This window comes from Podarcis muralis, chromosome 7 (assembly GCF_964188315.1).
Source record: "Podarcis muralis chromosome 7, rPodMur119.hap1.1, whole genome shotgun sequence".
Lineage (NCBI taxonomy): Eukaryota > Metazoa > Chordata > Lepidosauria > Squamata > Lacertidae > Podarcis > Podarcis muralis.
In genome coordinates this window covers 43,719,423-43,741,259 of record NC_135661.1, presented here as the reverse complement: position 1 = coordinate 43,741,259, position 21,837 = coordinate 43,719,423, and the positions used below count along the sequence as shown (strand labels likewise).

At 49.3% G+C, this 21,837-nt stretch overlaps 2 protein-coding genes across 7 annotated transcripts; one reads left to right on the top strand and one right to left on the bottom strand.

Annotated features, from left to right (window-relative positions):
- The first annotated feature begins 3,189 nt into the window (after nucleotides 1-3,189).
- Nucleotides 3,190-9,619, top strand: LOC114602092 (cadherin-1-like). 2 transcript variants are annotated; one of them, XM_077931634.1, is made up of 10 exons: nucleotides 3,223-3,309; nucleotides 4,103-4,165; nucleotides 4,432-4,578; nucleotides 4,774-4,917; nucleotides 5,413-5,557; nucleotides 5,976-6,151; nucleotides 6,971-7,054; nucleotides 8,513-8,655; nucleotides 8,740-8,878; nucleotides 9,353-9,619. In XM_077931634.1, the coding sequence occupies exons 1-10, from the start codon at nucleotides 3,259-3,261 to the stop codon at nucleotides 9,437-9,439; spliced, it is 1,179 nt and encodes a 392-aa protein (XP_077787760.1). In that variant the 5' UTR covers nucleotides 3,223-3,258; the 3' UTR covers nucleotides 9,440-9,619. The 2 variants fall into 2 exon arrangements, with proteins under 2 accessions (XP_028595730.2, XP_077787760.1); XM_028739897.2 differs by lacking the exon at nucleotides 4,103-4,165 and having other exon boundaries at nucleotides 3,190-3,309.
- Nucleotides 9,620-10,002: 383 nt separating this feature from the next.
- DRC4 (dynein regulatory complex subunit 4) lies at nucleotides 10,003-20,203 on the bottom strand. 5 transcript variants are annotated; one of them, XM_028739902.2, is made up of 11 exons: nucleotides 20,080-20,203; nucleotides 19,463-19,561; nucleotides 18,241-18,438; nucleotides 17,424-17,630; nucleotides 17,164-17,218; nucleotides 16,198-16,403; nucleotides 15,822-15,989; nucleotides 14,944-15,030; nucleotides 13,495-13,704; nucleotides 10,940-11,005; nucleotides 10,003-10,341 (listed from the first exon to the last, which is right to left on the bottom strand). In XM_028739902.2, the coding sequence occupies exons 1-11, from the start codon at nucleotides 20,080-20,082 to the stop codon at nucleotides 10,192-10,194; spliced, it is 1,449 nt and encodes a 482-aa protein (XP_028595735.1). In that variant the 5' UTR covers nucleotides 20,083-20,203; the 3' UTR covers nucleotides 10,003-10,191. The 5 variants fall into 5 exon arrangements, with proteins under 5 accessions (XP_028595735.1, XP_028595736.1, XP_028595737.1 ...); XM_028739903.2 differs by lacking the exon at nucleotides 20,080-20,203 and adding an exon at nucleotides 19,779-20,069; XM_028739904.2 differs by lacking the exon at nucleotides 20,080-20,203 and adding an exon at nucleotides 19,857-20,069.
- Between the last annotated feature and the right edge of the window lie 1,634 nt (nucleotides 20,204-21,837).

Below are 21,837 nucleotides of genomic sequence, written 5' to 3'. Positions count from 1 at the left end.
AGAAATGGCAAAACTTACTGGAAAAATAAGAAATCAAGACAACAAACTTTTTATAAAAGAATGGAAATGGTTTACTGAATATGTACAAATAAATTGCATACAAATAAGGACATTGGCAGGATTATTGTAATGACCTGCAGTTTCATAAGAGTAAATAATTAAAGTAGATGAATAAAAGAATAAGCTAATTCAGAATATGCAGGAAATAATAAATAGAAATTTAAGGAACCGTAGAAAGAGGAGGAAGTCGAGTTTTGAAATCTTAAAATGCCTGTAAAACTATTGAAATGTATATAACTGAAAATTACATATATATATTTTAATGTTCCTGGGAATAGTGTGGAATCATCCCCTATTCAACCTGCCTCATCTGTGACTCAACAAAGGAGTCACAGGAGAAGATGCTCAACTGAACAGAGTTATCCTTCCCTCTCCTTCCCTTCCTTCCTCTCTGGCTCTCCTCCTTCCTCCTCTTTTTCCAAATTTGATGCCCTGCCTAGATTTCCTCTCTGGTCAGGGTGAAGAAACCTCCAGGAACAAAGAAGTCTAATAAAAGGATGTACCCACATTTTTTGAAAGGTATAATTTATGGAACATAATTTATTCAATTTACAGTATATGGGATTATTTTTTACCTCATATATCTGAAATTTGTCCTACAGTGTGGAATGGGTTTCTGTTGCTTAAGCTTAATTTGTTCCCACATATTGTAACACATTATTAGTAACTTCTTAGGATTAGCTCCAAGACTGCCTATTTTTTTCAAAATTATCTAATTCTAATTTAAGCATTGATAAAGCTTTCCATTAATTAGATTACATGCATACCATATAACAAGCACAGACGTTTAATAAATGTTATTCTCCCCATCCCCAGTAACCCTTCATACGTGGGTTTAGATGTACTGCAATCGCTAATGGTTACAGGGAAAGGGGGGAGAATGGAGGGAACAAGAGGCAACCTCAGTTTGCTCCCTTATGAATGTGAATAGGGTTTTAATTCATGTTGTTTATGCGGACAGAGGCCTGATGAAAGGCGGTGACAGGCACAGCATCTCCTCCTGGTTTGGGTATAACAATTATTTCTGATGTGGACCAAGCACTTTGGGAGGATACCACTCCTCAAAACGTCATTTAACAGCAAAATTAAAGAAGGCATTAAAGTCTCCTGAAAAGCTTTATCAAAAGTGCTACCAAAGCCGTCTGGTCCTGATGTCGTCTTATGTCCCATTCGAATTCCTGAGCGGTGTTGGGTCTGAGTGTAAGAACCAGCTTATTTTTGCTAATGGCACGTCTTCATTGGCAGACATTGCTTGGCATATTTCGTCAGTGGCGTATCTCAAGTTCCACTGGCCTTGGGGGGCTTCTGACAAATCCTATGGCCACTTGGCCAGCAAAACCAAAGTAAATGATTTGGAATTTTGCTTGTTCTTCTACTTCCTCTTTTCTTTTATGCCTCTTAATTTATAATCCTGAGAGAAAGGACTGCTCCTTCTAAAATCTTCATAAAAATGCAGAGAAAATTGTAGGTCCAATAAATAATAACAATTTAATATTTATTACACTTACACCCTGCCTTTCCTTCAGTTCTTCTTCTTTATTCCATTACTATTTAAAATCATGATGACAGGAATAATAATAACCTGTTCCTTAAATTACCTGTTTTACATTGGCCTGGAGAAGTGCTTCCACCAGTTCACTCAGTCTGGGGTCTTTTACTTAAATACCACTCTGGTGGTCGAGGTGGGTGAATAAGTAGACGCTGAAACCTTTCTGTATACTCACACTGCCCTCTTGTGGTGGCCAAATGCAGCGCTTCTGCCAACCATGTTAGCTTGAAATCAGTTTATAATATAAAGCAACAAACCTCGTTCAGGCATTGAATGTTGGGCAGCCGTTCTTTGCGCACCGATGTGGAAAACCTCTGCTGCTGCTATCTGCACATCAGCTTGCTGTTAACAACTTCATGGAGAAATCTCTGCTATGGGGATTTAAAGACAACGTCAAGACAAATGAGGACCAGATCCTGGTTAGTCTTTCGATATAATACAGTGGTGCTCATGTGTGAGTGTCTGCCTCCTTCTACTTACTCTTGCAGCACTTTCTCATGTTCCAGGAGAGCACCTTCCTCCAGGGCTAGGGTCTCAGTCACAGGAGGGTAAAAAGCCTTTACCAAGACACTTAGCCAAGAGGGCAGAGTTCCATAGGTCCAGCAGACAGAATCTGTCTAGGTCTAACATGTGATGTAGAAGAAAAGTCAGGAAATGGTCCACAGTCGATCACACAGGGAGTTCAGGGGGGTGGGGGCGCCAAAGCCAGGAACAAGGAGCCAGAGATCTGTGTTATTTCTGGCAACTGAAAGGCTCAAAGGGCAGGAGAGGGGTCTTATATACTCTGGCCTCCTAAAAGCTAACACTCTAACCACAAAAGCTGGCAGCGAAGGAGCATCAAGGCTTTCACATTCACAAGTAGACAGGGGCTCTGGTTCTATAAATGCAAGCTGTATCGTTGCTCTTCAATCTCGACCAAAAGCTTTTGGCACCGGTGCTCTTGAGGACTGGGGCGGGGCAGGGGGCACTTTCACCTCCTCTGACGGCTCCAAGGGTTCTTAAGCAGGTATCTCACCAGGGGCCCTCCTCATCACTTGTTCCAGGAGCCTCTGCCTGCTCCTCAAGGCCCTCAACCTGTGGGGCACCTGGTTTGCCTTCTGAGGAAGCTATGTCTGCCATGAGGTCAGGACTAGGCATGGCACTCTCCTGCTACTGTGAAAGGGGGACTGGACAGACCCTCCTCTGTTTCTGCACAAGGAAAATGGCTTCCTCTGTTTTCATAACAACACCCTCCTCCACTCCATGTTTTATTGCAAATTTCTGCTCTGAATCAAAACAAAGGGCAAAAGGCCATAAAACTGAGCTCTGATATTCAAAAGAGCTTCAGAGGCTTGAGTCCTGAGAATACCTGCTCCCAAATGAACCCTTACCCTGCCAGAATAAATGAGACTTGCACAATGGAGGGCAGTGCCACCTGCAAGAGATGTTCCTAGGGCACAAGCACACACCCTTCACTTGGTCCCACATGCTGAATCAACTGTGGCCTGCTTCCATGTGGTGTGTCAAAATACCCCAGGCCTGCCCATTTGCCCTTAACCCTTCCCCCAAAGGGACTTGCCAGGCAGACTTTGGTCTAGCTTAGTCACCTGGGTTGCCATCCCTTTGCCAGAGTGTTGCAGAAGGCAAGGAGCAAGAGCTGAAGCAGGACAATGTGCTTCTTTAGGGTCAGCCTCCTGCTCTTCCTGGTTCTTCACTCTCAGGTAGGATTGTCCTCCAAAGAGCAAGCGAAGCGGGGCAAGTATCTTTGGTGTTGTAGAAGGATCTTCTTGGCATTAATGGTGGAGGGGCTGGGTTAAGGGTTTTGTAGGTGCAGAAGAGGTACCAACACATGAACCAACTTTATCACACCAGGCCAGGCTCTTCGTCCAACTAGTGTTTATTAGTAGCAATTCCCCAAGGCTCCAGGCAGTGATTCTGCTGTGCTGCTGAAACCAGAAATCCTTAAGGATGGCAGCGGCTGGGTTTGAATCTGGGAATTCCTGCATGCAAAGTACAGGTGCTGTCCCCCAGCTGTGTTGCCATGGCCTTGTGGAAGAGCTGGGGTGTGGGGATAAAGATGAAGAGGAGCATGAACAGAGTGTGGGGGAGATGTGACCACCGAGTGAGCATGGGAATGTTACTGGGCTGAGGAAAGTTTCATAATATTGGGCTTGTGTCTCTCTACACTGTACTCTACTGGCAGCATAGTTGTTCAAAGCAAATAGGTTTCGAGAAGATAAGAGCAGTTGCCAATGTTCCAAACCAATGTTGAATCAGCAAACATGCACTTCCTTTAAAAACAACCACCAGGGAGCACCAACCTTTAAACTGTAAACAGGGACCTTGAATCTTCCAGGGGCTGCAAAGCATCTAGCCTTGCAGAGGGATCAGATAACACAAATAAGGCTAGCCCAAGGGGTCAACAAGATGGTGGCCATGGGTGTGGGAGCCGTGGCAAGGCCTCTTGGCCCATCTCCACTCTCATCAGCTCAACCCTTGACTACTGCTCAATAGAGGCTGCAAAACAGACTGGTTGCTACCTGTGGCAGGTCCATAGATGAAGTGAAAGGACTTCAGGTAAATAACAATAATGCTAACCCAATACTGACATTTAAGATAGAAGGAAGATACTCTTGACATAGAGGTGTGTCCAGATTCCAGGACGTGTCTTCCTTCACATGTTCCAGGATGGAATCCTGAGGTCCAGCACTGTCCTGTCCCGAGATCCCTACAAATCTTAAGGAGTGCCAAACTTGTCTTCACATAGAAGATGCCATGGGATTGGGCTCTGAATGAGGGTTTGTTTTTTTTAAATAATGCAACTCTCTTTTTCCTCCTTGCAGGTCTCCTTCCTATTTGCTTGGGCAGAAGTGCTGACCTTTCCAGAATCCAGACTTGATCTGAAGAGGCAGAAAAGGGACTTGCAACTTCTGCCTCCAATATTGGTCATGGAGAATGGCATCGGTCCCTACCCCAAGTGTCTGCTGCAGGTATAGACAGAGAGGGCAACTGCCTCTTTCTCTTCATGTGCCTTGAACAGCTCAGAACCACTATGCTTGGAGGACTTCTTTTCCTCCTATGAACCTGCTCAGAATCCCTCTCTGTGTTCTACCTCTGAGGAAGGCATAGAGGGAGGCAACAAGAAAACAGACCTTCTCAGTTTTGACATGTTCATTTGCTACCAGGTAGGTAAAGATGGCATGACTTTCTACAGTGTCACTGGGACTGGTGCAGACAGACCTCCTCAAGGCATCTTCATCCTTGAAAGAGAGACAGGCTGGCTGATGGTGACCATGCCATTGGACAGAGAGACCAAAGACAAATACATTGTAAGTCCCTTTGTGCTAGCTTCTGCCACCCTGGAACCTCCCAGCACCTCTTAAAACTGCCTTTGCCAACCTGGTGCTTTCCAGATCCTTTGGACTACTGCTGCCATCAGCCCAAGCATCATATAGCTGTGCTGGCTGGAGCTGATGGGACTTGTAGTTCAAAACTTCTGGAGAGCACCAGGTGGGGGAAGGCTGCTACGTGTTATGGGGCAGGGAAAGAGCGGAAATCACATGTTTGCTGCTGCTTTATGTCAGTTCTTGGGCAATCCCCGGGAAGCAATAGTATTAGCAACCATTATTTATGGGAAAGAGGAGAAAGTTCAGCTTAGTTTCATTTTTAAATTCTCAGCATACAGTATCTAAATACTTTTTAGCCCCTAATGTAAATTCCTGGGTGCTCTCGGTGTGAAGAGAAGGGCAGCTCTACACTCTTGTCTGGGAGGGTGAGAGGCAGCTTTGGGGAGTGTCTCAATTGCTACCCTGCTTGCTCTGCAGCTCTTTCTTCACGCAGTAAGTGCAACTGGGCAGCCTGTGAGGAACCCCACAGAGATTGTCATCAAGGTGCTTGATCAGAATGACAACAAGCCCCGTTTTACCCAGAGCATCTTCCATGGCTCCGTAGCAGAAGGAGCCCCGCCAGGTACGTACGTGTCTGTCTGTCTGTCTGGTTGCACATGCATGAACAAACTGACTGTATGGAAACCCCTAATATTTGCCTCTGAATGCCCATATCCTTTGCCCATTCTTTATGGAAGGAGAACCCACAGGGGGAGGGGGTATAATATTGTGTGCAAAACCCAGGCCCCTAACTGTGCTTCTTTCTACCTGTATTGCCTGGGCAGTCACTACTGAGCCCACCATAACTTGTGGACTGGCATAAAGGCATTGCAGATCGCACCCAGGTGCTGTACAGTTTGCAGAGGCTAAGAGGTAATTTTGGAGCTGCCTGGGGCAGAGTCAATTTGACCTCCAAGCTGTGGTGATCTGGCTATGTTGCGGGTATGTGTGTGATGCACTTCAGAAGCTGAACTTTGGACTTTTGTGGCACACGCACCCAGGTACCGTTGTGACACAAGTATCAGCCACTGACATGGATGACGCTGTGAATTCCTACAATGGGGTAATCACCTACTCCCTCACTATCCAGACCCCCACAAAGCCACAGAGCCAAATGTTTGCCATCGATAATAAAACAGGGGTCATCAGCTTGAACAAACCAGGACTTGACAGAACGGTAAGTGGCTGGGTCCTGGCTGTGTAGGGAGAGGGCATGATTAATGATGCTAAATTTCCCCTTTGAGGCAACCCTTGGCTCTGCTGCTGTGCTTTACTCCTAGTGGAAACACTGGGCCATAAAGCACTGGTGGATTAGAGGCTAGCTGGGGTGGGGGGTGGGGACCAAGCAGGATGGGGAGGGGCTTGCAAGGGATTTCTGAAAGAGAAGAGGGAAGGTTTTGAGTCTGGAGCAGATGAACAGCATGACTGCCGCCTTCCAATATCTGGAGGGCTGCCCTACAGAAGATGAAGTGGACATAAGCTGTACACATTTAAAACACATGGCTTCCTCCAAAGAATCCTAGGAACTGCAGTTTGTCAAGGGTGCTGGGAATTGTAGCTCTGTGAGGGGCAAACTACATTTGCCCAAATCCTTTGGGGGAAGTCATGTGCTTTAATGGTATGGTTTGCAAGAATTAAGCATTTTCTTTTCACACTTTCCTAATAATAAGGGTGGTCTACCACAGGCATAGGCAAACTTGGCTCTCCAGATGTTTTTGGTCTACAACTCCCATGATCCCTAGCTAGCAGGACCAGTGGTCAGGGATGATGGGAACTGTAGTCCCAAAACATCTGGAGGGCCGAGTTTGCCTGTGCCTGGTCTAGCATAACAGCTGTGTTCCATTTCAGTTTGCTGTATCTGGAAGTACCCTAGTGAGTTTAAAGTTTCCTCAAGTTACTTGGCCAGTGGGGCTCTCAGGATCTTATACAACACTGCTTTGCCATGTGGTGCTTTGATCCCCTTTGCCCAAATGCTAATGGAATTATTTGTTTACAGGTAACCCCCCAATACACTCTGATCTTGCAGGCTACAGACTGCTTAGGAGAAGGTCTTAGCACTACAGCAACAGCAGTGGTCCAAGTAAGGACTGGGAACTCACAAATACTCCCGGGTAACCATGTGACTGCTCCTATGTCTTCATTTTTGCTCTTGCTGAGGCATGACAGTATTGCCTATTCTCCCACAAAATGCTTGCTGCATTTTACTCCAGTGAGAAGTCCCAAGAACTTCAAATGCATATTTTACAGATCAGGCTGAGTAGAGATGGAGATGGAACCCTCCGCCCTTGCCCTGAAATGAATTGAGCCCCTTTCTCATGTTTTCAGGGGGCACCCGGTTGAGCCTGCCCTCGTGGCACCAAAAGGGTTAAGACTTTCTGCTGAGTCATGATAGGCAGGCAGCCTGCCAGTGGAAGGCAAGAAGGAAGTGGAGTTAGAAGGGGCTGCATCAGAAATGCCCCAGAATGGATGAGAGAAACCAACTACCACAGAGGGACGGAGCAGGGAGACCCCAGGTGGTGAGAGACCCTAGGATGGTGGGTGGGCTCAGCCTAAGAGAAGGGAAAGCCTTCCTGCTTTGGTGTTTCATTGGGAAACTGGGCAAGGGGGTGGGAATGTATATTTCTGGCAGCTCAAGAAAAACAAGAAGCTTGAATGCCACACTCTTGATTGTCTTGGGGAGTTTCCTGGCATGGGCCAGAAAGTAAAGGAACTCTGTGGCCAGGGATCAAATGTTTAAGAAGGCAGTGAAATAACACATGGGGCAGGAAGGAGAGCTGCCACTGTTCAGTCCCACCTTCTGGGTGGAGAGGGGTCATAACTCAGTGTTCTCAGGTTCATCCCCAACATCTCCAGATAGGGCTGGGAAGGACCTCTGTTTGAAATCCAGGAGTACTGCTCTGCCATGCTTAAGAGCAGAGGAATGCACTTGTCAGGCAGGGCTTCTGTCAAGAGGCTGGTGTTGTAAGGCACCTGCCCAGGCCCATCCTGACACAGCCAGTGGGGACCACTGCTGACCTTCACTGCCCCTGAACCTCTTCTGCACCTTCATTACTTGCTCACCTGCCCTCTCTGTACAAACAGTGGCAGGCACTATGTCAAGCTGCAGGGCTACAATTTGGGCAAATGAATGGGCAGTGTGGACAGCAGCAAGCAAGCAAGCAAGCAAGCAGGGTCTGCTGAGGGCATCTTGTCTTTACCCCCCCCCCCCCAACAAAACCTCTCACCCAGGAGCCAGCAGAGTTTGAACACACAGCTGGTGGATGGGTGAGAAGTGGGTGGGGTGGGGTCCGCCCTCTCTCCCCACAACCACAACACCTCACAGAAAGCCCCCGTACACACAGCACCTGGGAGAAAAAGCAAACATTTAAAAACAGGAAAAACTGCTGAGGGCAGCAAGAAAGAGCTTGGAAAATAAGGGCCTGCTGCTGAGGGTGGCAAGGACATCTTCCTTTGGGAATCGATGGACCTAGGAAACTGGGAGGGGGAGGAACTCATACAGAGGCTTTTGCTCCACCCGGCTCTCCATTCTGAATCCCAGGTGGCTAGTTCCGATGAGGTCCACCACGCTTTCCTGACTGTCCACGCACTGAACGTGCTCACCGGCCTCCCTGCCCAAGGCCTGGCCATGCACTTCTCTAAGCTGGAGGATCCCCAACGTCCGTGGGCAGAGCTCATGAGGAGGTAGGAGGGGATGAAGTGGGACAATCTCCCTCCCTCGGTAGGGCTGGGGCCGTTGCAGTTTCAGCCTCATTTATTCCGTTCCAGCAAGACAAACCCTGATGGGCGCTTGGACAGAAACAGCCCGATGCCCAGGGAGCTGAAACCTGGCACCTATAAGCTGCGCTTTGAGACGAGGGAGTTCTGGGAGCAACAAGGATACAGCAGCTTCTACCCTTATGTGGAAGTAAGTTTGGTTCCCAGATGAAACTCACACCTGGAAGGGGGGGGGGAAGTCTCCTTCCTACATAGGGAGGACTGATGATGGCAGGGACCACCACTCACTGCCCTTTGAGGGATGTAATTCCTGGCAGGAGAAGCACAACGTTGGAAAATGGGAGAAATCAGCATAAACTTCACATTATGAAGGCTGCACGCTGTGAAGTCCCTCAGAAACCTGCAGGAAGAGGCCCAGGTGGTTGGTAGGAGAGCTAGATGTTGTGCATGGGACATCCCTGAAAGAGCACAAAGCCAGAAGTGTGCGAGGACTGGGCACTAGGGGTGCTCCGGACCAGGCATTTGTGCCCCTGACAAATGTCTTCTCATGGGCTAGGCCCAGTGCAACGAAGAAAGGCTCTCAGACCAAAGAGCACTACCAACCTCCTGCTATTCCCCCCTCCCTTGTCTTTACGCATCCTTTTGCTTGTCTCTCTATGTTTAGATTGTCTTCACCATCACAGAGGAAGAAAAAGTGCACATCCCCTTGCTGCTCAGCCCCTATTCCTACACCACCTACAGGGGAAGCTAGTGGGAGACCGGCCAGCAGGAGGGGCTGCTTCAGCAAACCAGGGTGCCTGTACTGAGAGAGCTGGAACAGTCCAGCGGATGGAGAGCTGTGGTTACATCCACGGCCACCTGTGGCCCAAGCCTCAGGCTGGGGGCTTGGCCATGAGCAGGTACCTCGTAGTAAATGTGAGAGTAATCTAAAGACTGATACTTGTAAGCCTCTTGTTTTAAACTGGAGATGCCATGAATTGGGTCTGGGTCCTTGACACACGTGTGCTCTACTTATTAGGTAGGGCTCCCTCAGTTGCTGGGGAATATGAGTGGGGAGAGGGCTGCTGCACTCATGTCCTGATTGTGGGCTCCCAGAGGCATCTGCTTGGCCACCGTGGGGAACAGGTTCTTCAGAGGTTCTCATATTGGATGGTGCTTGAGTGGACACAACATAGGTGTGGAGGACTTTGGAGGCTCTAGATAAGGTTGGATTAAGTAGTCCAGGGGCTCATTAATCAAGAGGAGGATGCTTTTCAAGCCCCCAAGTTCTGCCTTGACATGGGTGGGAAAGAAAAAGGGAGGCTTTGCAGAGACTGAAGACTGAATAGCCCACCACAGGGCCTCTTTAATACAAATGAGGGCTGGAGCAGACACAATCTCATTCCAGGGGGCTGCTCTCTCCCTCCCTCCCTCTCCTCTACGGCCACAGCAGGAGCGGGACAGTGGCTTGCTTGCACACAAGGCTTAGGCTGAAGGCATTCCAAAGTATGATGTCAGGCTGTGCTACGTGGGGGTTGAGACAAACCCAGCAGGGCCCTGGCCCAGCGTGTGGCCGATCACGGAGGTCTCCAGGGGCTTGAAGCCCAAATTGTCCAAAGGGATCCCAAAGGCTGTGAGCTTGGCCTCGTACGTCCGCAACAAGTCATTGTGGGCCTGCAGTGGGAGGCAATTGCAGGTTGAGGAGAGGGATCAAACATCACATATCATAACACAGCCACCTAAGGCAACTTCTCATGTCTATGCTCTGGTAATAGCCAGCCCAATGCACCCATGGCAGTGGCGGCTGCATCCATATTTCTCCAAAAGGATGCAAGAGAGCAGGAAAAGGCCAACTAAAATGGTTGCAGGCTAGACCATCTCAAGGAACAAATGCTTAGAACAAACTTGTTAACTTAGAAAAATGGGGCTGAAGGTGAATATGATGCAACTTGGTAGGTCAGATGGAGCAGTGGCTAGTATAACATTTGTCAAACCCATCAGCTGTTCGCTGAAATGAGTAGGCAGTGGGCATTAGAAAAGACAGAGGAAGTACTTATTCACACTTCTTGGCATTAACCTATGGAACTCACTGCCACAGGATAGTGAATTCCTGCTAGCATAAATGGCTTTCAAACAAGGCATAAGTAAAAGCCAACTGCTACGGAAAATATATTTCCTTCCCGGGTTGTGTCTAAAGAGACCTGCTCTCTACATTTTGCTCCAACAGACATTCAAGTACAATTATAGGGTTCTCCTCAGCTGGAGCTCTTACCTTGCACACTCTGGCTAGCTCATACTGCAGATCCTTGATGGCATTGTTTTTCGAATCCAGCACATCCTGTGAAAGGAGGTTGTTTGGGCGTTAACACATCAGGCAAGTGAACTGGCCCACAAGGGGACTAGTCAAGGCCCAGCCAGAGCTTTTGGCCTTTCTTAATGGGCCATGACAGGCCTATGCAAAGTTAGGTCCCCTTCTGCAGCACAGTCTCATGCTTGGCTCTTTCCTTTCTGCAAATTCTTCATGCTGAAAGTCCTAATCTGTCTGTTGTTGGCTTCCGTGATTTCATTAGGCAGTGCCAATGTATTTCCAAGCCTCTCTACGGCCATGAGGTTTAGAAACCTGCTTTTACAAAATCAGGTAAAACCCAAGATTCTCATGGGTGCTGAATTTTGTATACAGTACTGCATCCCACACTTGGCATAGCAATCACAGTGGAGCACTCCATCTACAAACAGGAGCTAATGCGCCTCTTGCCTCCCTGCACAATTTCCTCTTTGTGACTCAAATTAAGGCTCATCTGCGTTGCCCGCCAGTAATGGGAGATGAGAGCTGTGGGCTGGCATTTCTGCCACCAAGCCATTTTTTGCCCTATTTGGCACAGGAACTGGTGCTACAATACCCAGGGAATCCCCTGTGGATGTGCCTCCTGCGCAAGCAGCAGCTGAAGGTAGGAATGTGGGAGGCCTGGTGGAAGGAGCAGCTGCCCCTGGGAAGAATCTCCAGTTACTGGCGCCAGCCGTGCTTGGAATGTGGAAGCCGCTAACTAAGCCCCCTTCCCAGGCAGGCCAAGTCACGGGAGATAACTCTGTTTCCATACCATCAGGCATTTCAGACAGGACAGGAAGCCTGAAGAGTGAGGAGGCCACAGAGGTCCCTATGATGGAGAACCTCCATTGGCTCTTGGGGCTGGAAACACAGAGAGGAGGAGCCCTGGCAGTGTGATGGGCAGCCCCTACTCCCTAGAAACAACTTGATGTGCCAGGGGAATGCTTTGAAAGTGCAGATCGCCTTGCTGTGTACCAAGGCACTGCTAGAGAGAACCCAACCTTAGCAAAGAAAGCGGACAGCTAGGAAATCAGCAACCAGGGAAACCCCGTGGAGTGGAACGAGTTGAGAGAAAGCTGTGCGGCAAGCGGTCCCCAAGCCACGCTTGTGTGGCTAGAAGGTTCTGACAGTCCCAAGTGGCCGCAGGGAGAGAAGGAGGGAGGCAAGGAACCGAGAAGGCAGCCAGGAGCTCATTCTCTCTCTCCCTTTCCATCTCCGTTGGAGACTGAGCAGCAGAGCAGGAAACACCGCCCTGGCAACGAGGGCACATTGCCGCTTCAGTTCTCACAGTTCTCATGCTGCAAAGGGGCATGTGTGCTCTGTGTACTGAACGGATTCTGGGACCAGAATAAATGGCACATAGGTTCAGCAGATTTGCATGTAGAATCTCTTCCAACTCCACCAGCCAGAGGGAAAAGAAACTGAAGTCTCTGACCACTGGAACTTCCCCTTTCAGTCTGGCTCCTGCACATTTCCCCAGGCACAGCACCCTCATGCCAAGTGTATTCTCACAGCCAGAAGCACAACAGACACTTGCTGACTGCTTGTGCATTCTATGTCCCAAGAAAGCACCAAAGAGGCTCAGGTCAGATAGGAAGGGAAAGCATTCCCCAGTAGAGCAATTCACCCCACCACTGGTTCAGTCACTGCTGCGAGGGTCACTTTTGCCCACAGTACTGCCCATGTGACTGACTTCTATAGCTGCTGCTGGAAACAAACACCTCCCAGCAACTTCTAGCCAACCCGAGGCAACTGGAGGCCAGTTGTGTGTGTGTGCATTCAGAACCTGCTTGGCAAATGGAAATGTTGGTACAGTGGTACCTTGGGTTATGAACTTAATTCGTTCCAGAGGTCCGTTCTTAACCCAAAACCATTCTTAACCTGAGGCGCGCTTTCGCTAATGTGGCCTGCTGCTGCCGCTGTGCCGCTGGCGTGCGATTTCCGTTCTCATCCTGGGGCAAAGTTCTCAACCTGAGGTACTACTTCCAGGTTAGCGGAGTTTGTAACCCAAAGCGTTTGTAACCTGAGGTACTACTGTACATGCTCTGATTGTTTGGAGGGCTGAGGCAAAGGCTTTTCATGCTTGTGGGCCTCTTGTGCACAACTAAGGGCAGCTCCTCTGAAATACTGTGCAGGCTACATTTATTAATTGCCCCTGAATGAGGGGGAGTGCTCAGAGAAAAACTAACTTCCCCTTGTCAGGTTGGGCAGAGTCTCTTATTATAGAATGGCTCCCTGCACTTGCCCACACCTTGAGCTCCTGGCAGCTCCCTTTTAGCCAGTGCACCTTTCTCCTGTGCATTGCAAGGTTTTACCTAGATCTTGCCTAATCCATCTTGGTAATATGAAACCCAGGGACAAACCCCATCTGAAACAGCAGCAAGAAGGAATCTGACCAATTGTTCTCATCTGGCTTGGGAGCTGTTTGTTTAACTGAAGGGTATTAGAAAAATATCTATAAACTATCTCTATAATCCCCATGGTGATTAGAAGCACAGTACCTCCAGCTTGCGGGTGACCACACTGAGAGCACCGGGATCAAGGTTGGTGGCAGCCAGGACCTCGTTGAGCTGCACCTCCTTCTTCTCCAGGATGTTGGAGAGGCCGAGAAGCTTCCGCTCCAGCAACAAGTTCTTAAAGCCAGTTTTCTGCTGCACCTCATTAATGGCTTTGGTAAATTTCTGGTACAGGTCATCTCGCTCGTCCTGCACCTGTGCAGACAACCATCAACCCCAGAGTCAAAGAGAGCACTGCTCTGAGCCTTGGCACAGACTGGGTGCTCCATGAAGCCCCTAAACCAGGTATTCTGTCTGTTAATAAGGCGCTTTGGGTTTTGGTGTGTTTTGCTTGTCCACTGTGAGCACACGGGAAAGGCCTGGAGATCAGTGGTGGAGCACATGCTTGGCATACAGAATGTCCAAAGTTGCATCCCGCACATCTCCAGGGAGGGCTGGGAAAGGTGAAGCCTTGAGAGCCACTGCCAGTCATTGCATAGACAAGACAGAGCTGCATGGACCAAGGGTCTGGCTGTGTATTTAGGCAACTGTCTATAGTCCTAACATTCATGCGTAAAAGGCTTCTTCAAAAATAAAAAGCCAGCTATCCAATGACAACAGCTGCCCACGCCCTCTGTCACAAACCAACACAGATGAAAATATGTTGCAATGATTCCAAAAGTTGGGACTTTAGTGAGTCACAGAGGGAGGAGCAATGCAGAGCTCTGAGGCAGCCCCTCAGGCTATTAGGGAAGGCAGTGGGAGCTGGAAAACAGGGCTGGTGGTGATTATCCTTTCTCTCCCAATGCACTTTGCAAGGATCTGTGGGGGAGGAGGGATGGGAGGCAGCCTGACCCAATTCCTGTTAGTAAGAGACCCCCTCATTAAGATAGGACCACTGCAGCCAGTTTTCAAAGGCAGCTAATGAGGTCTCAGATCAATGCTGAATGGCACGCAAACCTGTCCCCATGTCTTAATGAGTTATACTCTCAGTATAAGAGAGCCCCTCCCTTCCATCCCCCCCCCCTCTGATGCGAGCTGCCCCTCTCCAGTATCACAGTCCCCACTTCTTTAAGTCATACTGATGACCAGACCAGACCAGCAGTAGACATGCTGCTGTTCAGACAAACACAAAGTCCAGCTGCTCAAGCAATCCAAAAGAACCGCAAAAATTTACACAGCTAATTTGGAGATGACAGGGAATGCCTATTGCAGGCAGTTTTGGCTCAGACTTGTCCATCTGCTCTAAAGGTCTCACCAAGAAACAACCAGGACCACAGAATTCTCAAGGCCCAATGGGTGGTGGGTGGGTGGGTGGCTATATAGACCTCTCTACCGGATATCTACAGAAAATGGGCCCATCTTTTTCATCTTGTCCCACAGCCCACCCATCAAATCCAACCCTCTCCCAACTCTAAGTTAAGCCACAGCACAGCAGTGATTCTTGATCCCTACCCTGATGAACCTTTGCTGCAGCACCTCATGTTCCCACTGGAGATCCTTTAATTCCTTCTCGGTGACTTTCAAACGGGCATGTGTGTGCTGGAAAGGGAAGAGAAGGAGGTTAAAGCAGCCGCACAGAGTTCCTAGGGCACAGAAGAGACTGATGGGTTTTGACCTCCAAACCAGACAGTGCAAAGGAGAAACTGTAAGAATGGGAAAGTACTATGTTCCTCTATCTGCTCCACAGGGACTGGGCATCATTCAAGTCCCTCATCCTGGAAATATCAGCTCAGGGGTCTCTTGCCCCCAACTTCCAGCATGTTTCATGATCCTTATGGCCCCCTGCCTTCCTCTTCACATAGTAACTCAATTGCTCTGCAGTTGTATTTTGAATGCAGTTGAGTCTACTTTTGATTATGGCAAAACTGTTGTGCATTCAGACACACCAACAACTTTGGTGGAGTGTGCCGCATCAGAAGGTAACAAAACCTAAAAAGACATCTTTGGTCGTGAGTACGTGGCTGCATGTAAAATCACGAAACTCTCATCTTGAAACACTGATAAAAATAAAAAGCAAAGTGCTGGACAACAACTAGAATGGAAGGCGCAGTAACATTGGTCTAGACTCTAAATGACCACTGTTAGCACTGAAGGACATCACAGAAAGGGTGGGGCCTAACTCTGGAAATAAAGGGCACATGAGAATAGAGACAATGCAAACTGCTATCAAAAGTGGAAATAAAAATCTGTGGCATGAAAGTGGGCTGGTGCAGAAATAGCCCAGTGCTGTTCACACCAAACTAGCAGAGAGTCAGTCATACTAAGTAACCCAGAGTTCATTGGCCAGGACACTCAGGAAGCAAAGGTGAATGCAGAGCCCTGGGACTCACATGCAACATGGCCTTGTCCTTTTCATAGTGCGCCAGTTTCTTCTGCAGCTCTGCCACCTCTTCACGGGCTCGTTGCAGTGGCTCCACCAGCTTTTTGTTCTGCAGCAGCACTTCAGCCATCTCCTTCTCCAGATGGTCCTCCTTCTTCTTCATCTCCTCCATCTGCTCCTGTACTCCAAGACACACACAGAGAAAGGAGGCTGTGTGTGCCTCAGGTCCTCAAAAACAGGCAGCAAGCCCCATCCCACCAGTCCTGACCACCTGTCTGGAACATGCTTCCTCAAACCTCCCATGGGACCCACCACCACCAAGGCAAAGAGAAACAACAGCTCTGAATCTGATTTGGGGATGGTGTCGTGTGGTGCATGTCTTTTACCTTGAGGGTGTTGATAAGTGCCAGGTTATTAAGAGTGACATCGTTGTAGTAGTTCTTGATGTCGCTGAAAGCCTTCTCGTGATTCTTCATCAGTGTGTTGATCTGTCCATTCTTCCTCTCCTCAATCTCATGGATTTCAGTCTTCCTGCGCAAGTCTAGCTCGTCGCGTAGGACCCGCATCTTCTTCTCATACTTGGCCTCGATCTCTGGGGAAGCGGCACCCAGGGCAGACTGAGTGCTCTACTAGGCAAAAAAGTGACAAGGCTATGCATGCCTCTATCTGTGGGCTGTTCCTCTATGCTGTGTGGAAGAGGAGATGGGGCAAAGTGTTCTCCAGCTCCAACAAGAGGGTGAAGCAAGACTCTAGGCTGACTGGAAAATGTTGTCACCCAAAGGCACTGGAGGTGCTCAGACTATATATAAACAACTCTGAGCAAAGGATGGGCCCATGGAGCCTGGCATTCTACAAAGCTCCCAGCAGAGTTGGAATTCATAGAAGGCCTAGCAAATGGCACTTCTGTGCCTAGCTCTTTCGACACATTTAATTTGATGAGGAGCTTAGAACTGCTGTCATGTTCCACCTTATAATGCATGTGGCATTTCAAGTAAGCCTCAGGCCCCTCCCTCGGAATGACTGCAAAACAGACAGGAGCTGGTATGCAAGACAGGCCCTACGCAAATCTGTGCTCCCTATCAAGCTGCTACTTAGCCTCATTTACACACAACATAGAGCAAACTCATCAGTGGGCCTTACACACCATGGCTACAAAGTCACACACATACACCTTCCAGAAGAGGGAGACTGTGCCATAAGGAAGCAGCTCCCTTGTCACTGCATGTGTGCGAGAAAGGGCGCCCAAGGGATGAAGTGACACTGTGGCCCACTGATCCGTGCCTGGGCACAAAGATAGCCTTCCCTTCTGGACCCAAACCCCACAGTTTTTGGTGGCGAGCCCCAGAACTGACCTTTCACCTGCCTCTCAAAGTCATTGCGCAATCGTGTTATGTCTTCTTGTTGTTTCTGCCAAGATGATGATACTGGTTAGTGACAAAATTGCATATACTCCTCTCTAGCTCAGAAGCAAAGCCAAGGCTGGTTTGCTCTTGAGGAACAACTGAGGTTTAAGAACCACCACCCCTCTCCTTCCCACCTGCACACCATGCAGTCAACAGAAGTTGGCCTGAGCCCAGCCCAGCAGCCAAGTCCGGCATCACTTCAGACATACCAGCCGAAGGTTCTTCACCACCATCTCGTTGGACAGCTCCTGCTCCTTCAGCTCCACCTTCAAGGTGCGCATGTCCTTACGCAGCTCCATCTCCTGGGACCGGTGATCCTTCTGGGCCAGTTTCATAGACACTGTACTCTCTGCCTTCAGCTCTGTGATGTTGTTCTGGTGCTCGTACAGCAGGTGCTTCACCTTCTGCTTGTAAACCTGAGACAAAAGGAAGACGAGGCAGGTGTTGGCCCTCATTGGCCAAGGTACTCTCTTTTGCAGAGGCCTGAGTAAATGAGAGGCACTTGTGGCTACTCAGGGGAAGGGGATGGAAGTCGGTTGAGGTGCCCCAGCCAGGGGTGCCAGACCAACCAAGCTGGTTTTCTGCAGCGCCGTGGCTCCAAGTTAATCAAGTACCAGGAACTGAATAAGGTTCAGGAACATGTGAGCCTCTATGTCTTTATGCCAAAAGAATAGACCCTTCCACTGCCGTAGCCATTTCCCCACTTTCCACCCACAACATTGCGGGGCTGGCCAATCCAATATCTAGCTGCTCAACCACAAGTGGAGGCACCATGGGTCAATGGTTGCAGAGAGCATGTTTCACAGGCAAAAGGTCCCTAGTAAAAGGTTGTTGGGTTAGTACCAATGGGAAATGTTTTATTTTACTTAAATACATACTACATACAAAGCAGCTCATGTTTTTATCACTCACCTGTCAGGGATGCTTTAGCTGTGATTCCTGCACTGCAGGGGGTTGGACTATATAACCCTTGGGATTCCTTCCAGCTCTACAGTTCTGTGATGTGTGAAGTCCACAGGCTCTTACCTTGATCTCCACCTGGTGACGCTCTTCGGCTTCCTCCATCTCACGGTCCTTGTTGCGCAGTTCAGCCTTCTTCTCATCCAGCTGCCGCCGAGTGATCTCCCAGAAAGTGTGGATCTTGTCTCGCTCCAGCTGGAAGTAGTTGCGTTCTTCCCGCTCACGGTCCAGCTCCTCCCGGATGCGGCCCATGTGTTCCTCCAGCTGCAAAGCCAAGAAGAGGGTCAGCCAACAGTCGGGCTGGAGCCGAGAGGAAGGACTGGGAGCCCACCATCGCCACTACTGGCATTGTGCCTTTTCTGACTCAGTGAATTCCAAAGCTTTTTCTTTTTCTTTTCAAACCAAGGCTTTCCTGTGAATTGGCATGGGAAGCATGGCTAATTCCAGAAAGGGTGCAACTGTTTCATTTCAGAATGCATGATAAATAAGTGAGTGAATTATCTGGTTAGAGAGAAGCTTGGCTCTATGAGTCTGTTGCTCTCTGGAAGTGGATAAATCAGCTTAGAATGTTTACGGCACTCTTTGCTAACCTGGTACCTTCCAGATGTGCTGGTTGTCATCTACCATCAGCTACACTGATGGGTTTGCTGACTGGGGTTAATGGGAGATGCAGCCCAAAACACCTGGAAGGCATCAGGATGGCGAAGGCTGTTCCTGTGCAATATTCTCACAATCCTTGTACCCAAACTGTAAAATGGAACTGTGAGCTTAGCTATACGGAAGAGGTGCCAAGTTTTGCTACCCTATGGAATGCAGAAGGGTGTAGTAAGGAACATGGACCCCTGGCAAAATAGTGGCTTCTCCCAATGCTGGTCCTCAGAGCTGTAGTGAAGTGTCAGAGGGATGGAAAGAGTGTACCTGCAACAAGCCAGCTGAGGGACTGCATGACTCACACTTGGTCTTACTCCTAGCCAGGAAAGTCGGAGATAATGAGGGTAGGCCAAGCACCCCATACATCACTCCACTCCAAAATGAGAGACACCTTGAGCATTCTCTAATGTGATACAGGCCAGGGGTGGGAAACATGGGTGGCCTGCAGGGTGTTGCTGGACTACAACTCCAATCATCCTGGGTCTGCTAGGAAATGGAGTCCCCTAAATAACTCTAGGTAGATTGGTTTCCCTCTTGTTGGCAAGAAACCACTTTGCATTGTAGTTTCTATTTCCCATCCACACATTTTTAAGCATGTACCCTCTCTGTTGCCACTGCAAAGTGACCCCCTTCTCACCTGCTCTTTGGTCATGCCCTCCGGGGATACGACATCCACCACAGGGCTTTTTGCACCTTTCTTCTTGCCACCTTTCTTTTCTCCTTTCTTTTTGGGAGCCTGAAGAAACGCGGTAGTGGGGGAGAGGACAAGAGAGAAGAGAGTATCTTTAGTATGATGGATGAAGTGGGGAGCCAAAGCAAGGAAGAAGGCTGTGAATTCATGCTCATAACCCCTTTGGGCAATGATGAAGTGCCGTTTTCTCTAGGAAGGGGATCCACGCATCCCTCCCTCTCTCCAAAGGACAAATGGGTTCTGGCTGCCTGCACCTACTTGCCTGTGCAATTGCTCCATGGCGTTGAAGAGGCACACTTGTAAAATAAGGGTTGGTGGTGGTGGTGAGAGCAGAGCTTACCAGGGCTCAATGCTTATATCAGGGCTTACTCTTGGCACGCGTAAGGAAGAGTGACGAAGGAATGAGTGCCCCTGAGCATGTGCAGAGTTCGGTCTGTCGCTGAGCACGTCCAGCCCCCGCGAAGGTCGGTGCCTCTTGGTGGGCAGGAGCCCCAGCACCGCCCCGGTTTTGGGGGAGCCCCCGGGGCCCCCTCATCGCAAGCGCGCCCCACTTCCGGCCTCACCATGGTGGCGACTGAGTCCCCTCTCCGGCTGCTGCCCAGGCTCGGAGTCGCCGCGTCTCCGAGCAACCGCTGCCCTGGCCTCGCGAGAGTTCCGGCTCCGCCGGGCCCGCCCCTGGCAACGGGCCCCAGCCCTAGCAACGGAGGCCCAGAAGCCCCACCCCTTGCCCGTTGTCAGCCTCATCCTCGCTTGCAGCCTTTGGAAGCTGAACTGCTCCGTCTTCTGACTTGGGAGTAAGCCCTATGGGACTCTATGGGACTTCTAGGGCTGGGAAATGGTGGAGGCAGACCTTGCCAGTGATGCAGCAAAGCAAGGAAGGCTTATAACTGAATTGGCTACGACGACGACAATAGCAATAAGAATTCATTGATGTCTAGTAAGGGCAGCTGCCCACCGCCACCGCCACCTCTGCGGGTTTCCTTGCAGTTTCAGGTGGTGAGCTCTGTGGGAGCAGGGAAGCTGCCTTCGCCGCCTGTCCAACCCTACAAGGCACCATGGAAGATGGCACAGAATGCATAAATGTATAAACAAGCAAGCAATTCTTTTTTATTGCTTTTAATCACAGTCCATTGCAACGAAATACAGTGACAGGAATAGGACAAGTATCAAAACATTAGAGGTTTAGATCAAGGAATTACCTGGACCATTTTCAGATGCTTATTGAAAATATTTGCCCATTGCTGATTTTGCTGCAGCTGTGCGTTAGAACTAGGGGACCTCCTGGTAGTGTTGTCTCCTGCTTGTGCTGCCTTTATCCACTGACTATAATAATAATAATAATAATAATTTATTATTTATACCCCGCCCATCTGGCTGGGTTTCCCCAGCCACTCTGGGCGGCTTCCAACTGAATATTAAAAACAGTACAGCATCAAACATTAAAAACTTCCCTAAAGAGGGCTGCCTTCAGATGACTTCTAAAAGTAAAATAGTTGTTTATTGCTTTGACATCTGCTGGGAGGGCGTTCCACAGGGCAGGAGCCACTACCGAGAAGGCCCTCTGCCTGGTTCCCTGTAACCTTACTTCTCGCAATGAGGGAACCGCCAGAAGGCCCTCGGCGCTGGATCTCAGTGTCCGGGCTGACTATGTGTGACTGGGGCTGATGGGAGCTGGAATACTGAAACATATGGAGGGCCACAGATTCCTCATCCCTGCCTTATGCCCCCACACCCTCTTGAGTAACCATAATTTGAGTCTGGGATGCTGGAGCTCAGCCCAGAAAAATGTCTACTGAGAACAAGGAAAATGCCTCTGGGTATGTGCAGAGCACATTTCTTTAACCACTAGGACTAGGTAACCTGTTTCTCAGTCGCAATCTGAGATTAGGAGGGGCTATCACCAAGGTGGTGGTAGGGGGAATCAGGAGGAGGAGCAGAAAGTGTCTGAGCCAGGAAACAGGATGATGAGTGATTTAGGCAGAGGCAATGAGAGGAGAGGCAGGTGGAGTCCAATTACAGGCCTCCTCAGCTTTGCCTGCTGAGCTCTGGAAGTTTGTTTTAATCTCCAAGGCTGAAACAATGGCCTCACATTTAGCCTTGACCCCAACGGCTTTGTGTTAATTACCCAGAAGCCCCATCCTCTAGCTAAATTGCTTGGTTGCACAAGCTAAGAGGCTCTGTCCACCTGTGCACCCCTAGCCCACTGGGGGGGGGTGTCGTCTGTCATGGCATTGTTCCCTCTGGTACTGATGGTAGAAGCTATTTGTGTACTGTACACAGGATGGACCACTTGGACCTCCCCAGAGAGGCCAGGAACATGC

Bases quoted from the DNA above. Each gene is read 5' to 3' on its own strand.
- LOC114602092 (XM_077931634.1), top strand. From the start codon at position 3,259: ATGTGCTTCTTTAGGGTCAGCCTCCTGCTCTTCCTGGTTCTTCACTCT. The intron at 4,166-4,431 runs GTAAATAACAAT...TCCTCCTTGCAG, and splicing joins ATGAAGTGAAAGGACTTCAG to GTCTCCTTCCTATTTGCTTG. The intron at 7,055-8,512 runs GTAAGGACTGGG...TCTGAATCCCAG, and splicing joins CAGCAACAGCAGTGGTCCAA to GTGGCTAGTTCCGATGAGGT.
- DRC4 (XM_077931633.1), bottom strand. From the start codon at position 19,795: ATGGAGCAATTGCACAGGCAA. The intron at 17,631-18,240 runs GTAAGAGCCTGT...CTTTTGTCTCAG, and splicing joins GTCACCAGGTGGAGATCAAG to GTTTACAAGCAGAAGGTGAA. The intron at 11,006-13,494 runs GTACTGTGCTTC...CTCCTTTCACAG, and splicing joins TGGTCACCCGCAAGCTGGAG to GATGTGCTGGATTCGAAAAA.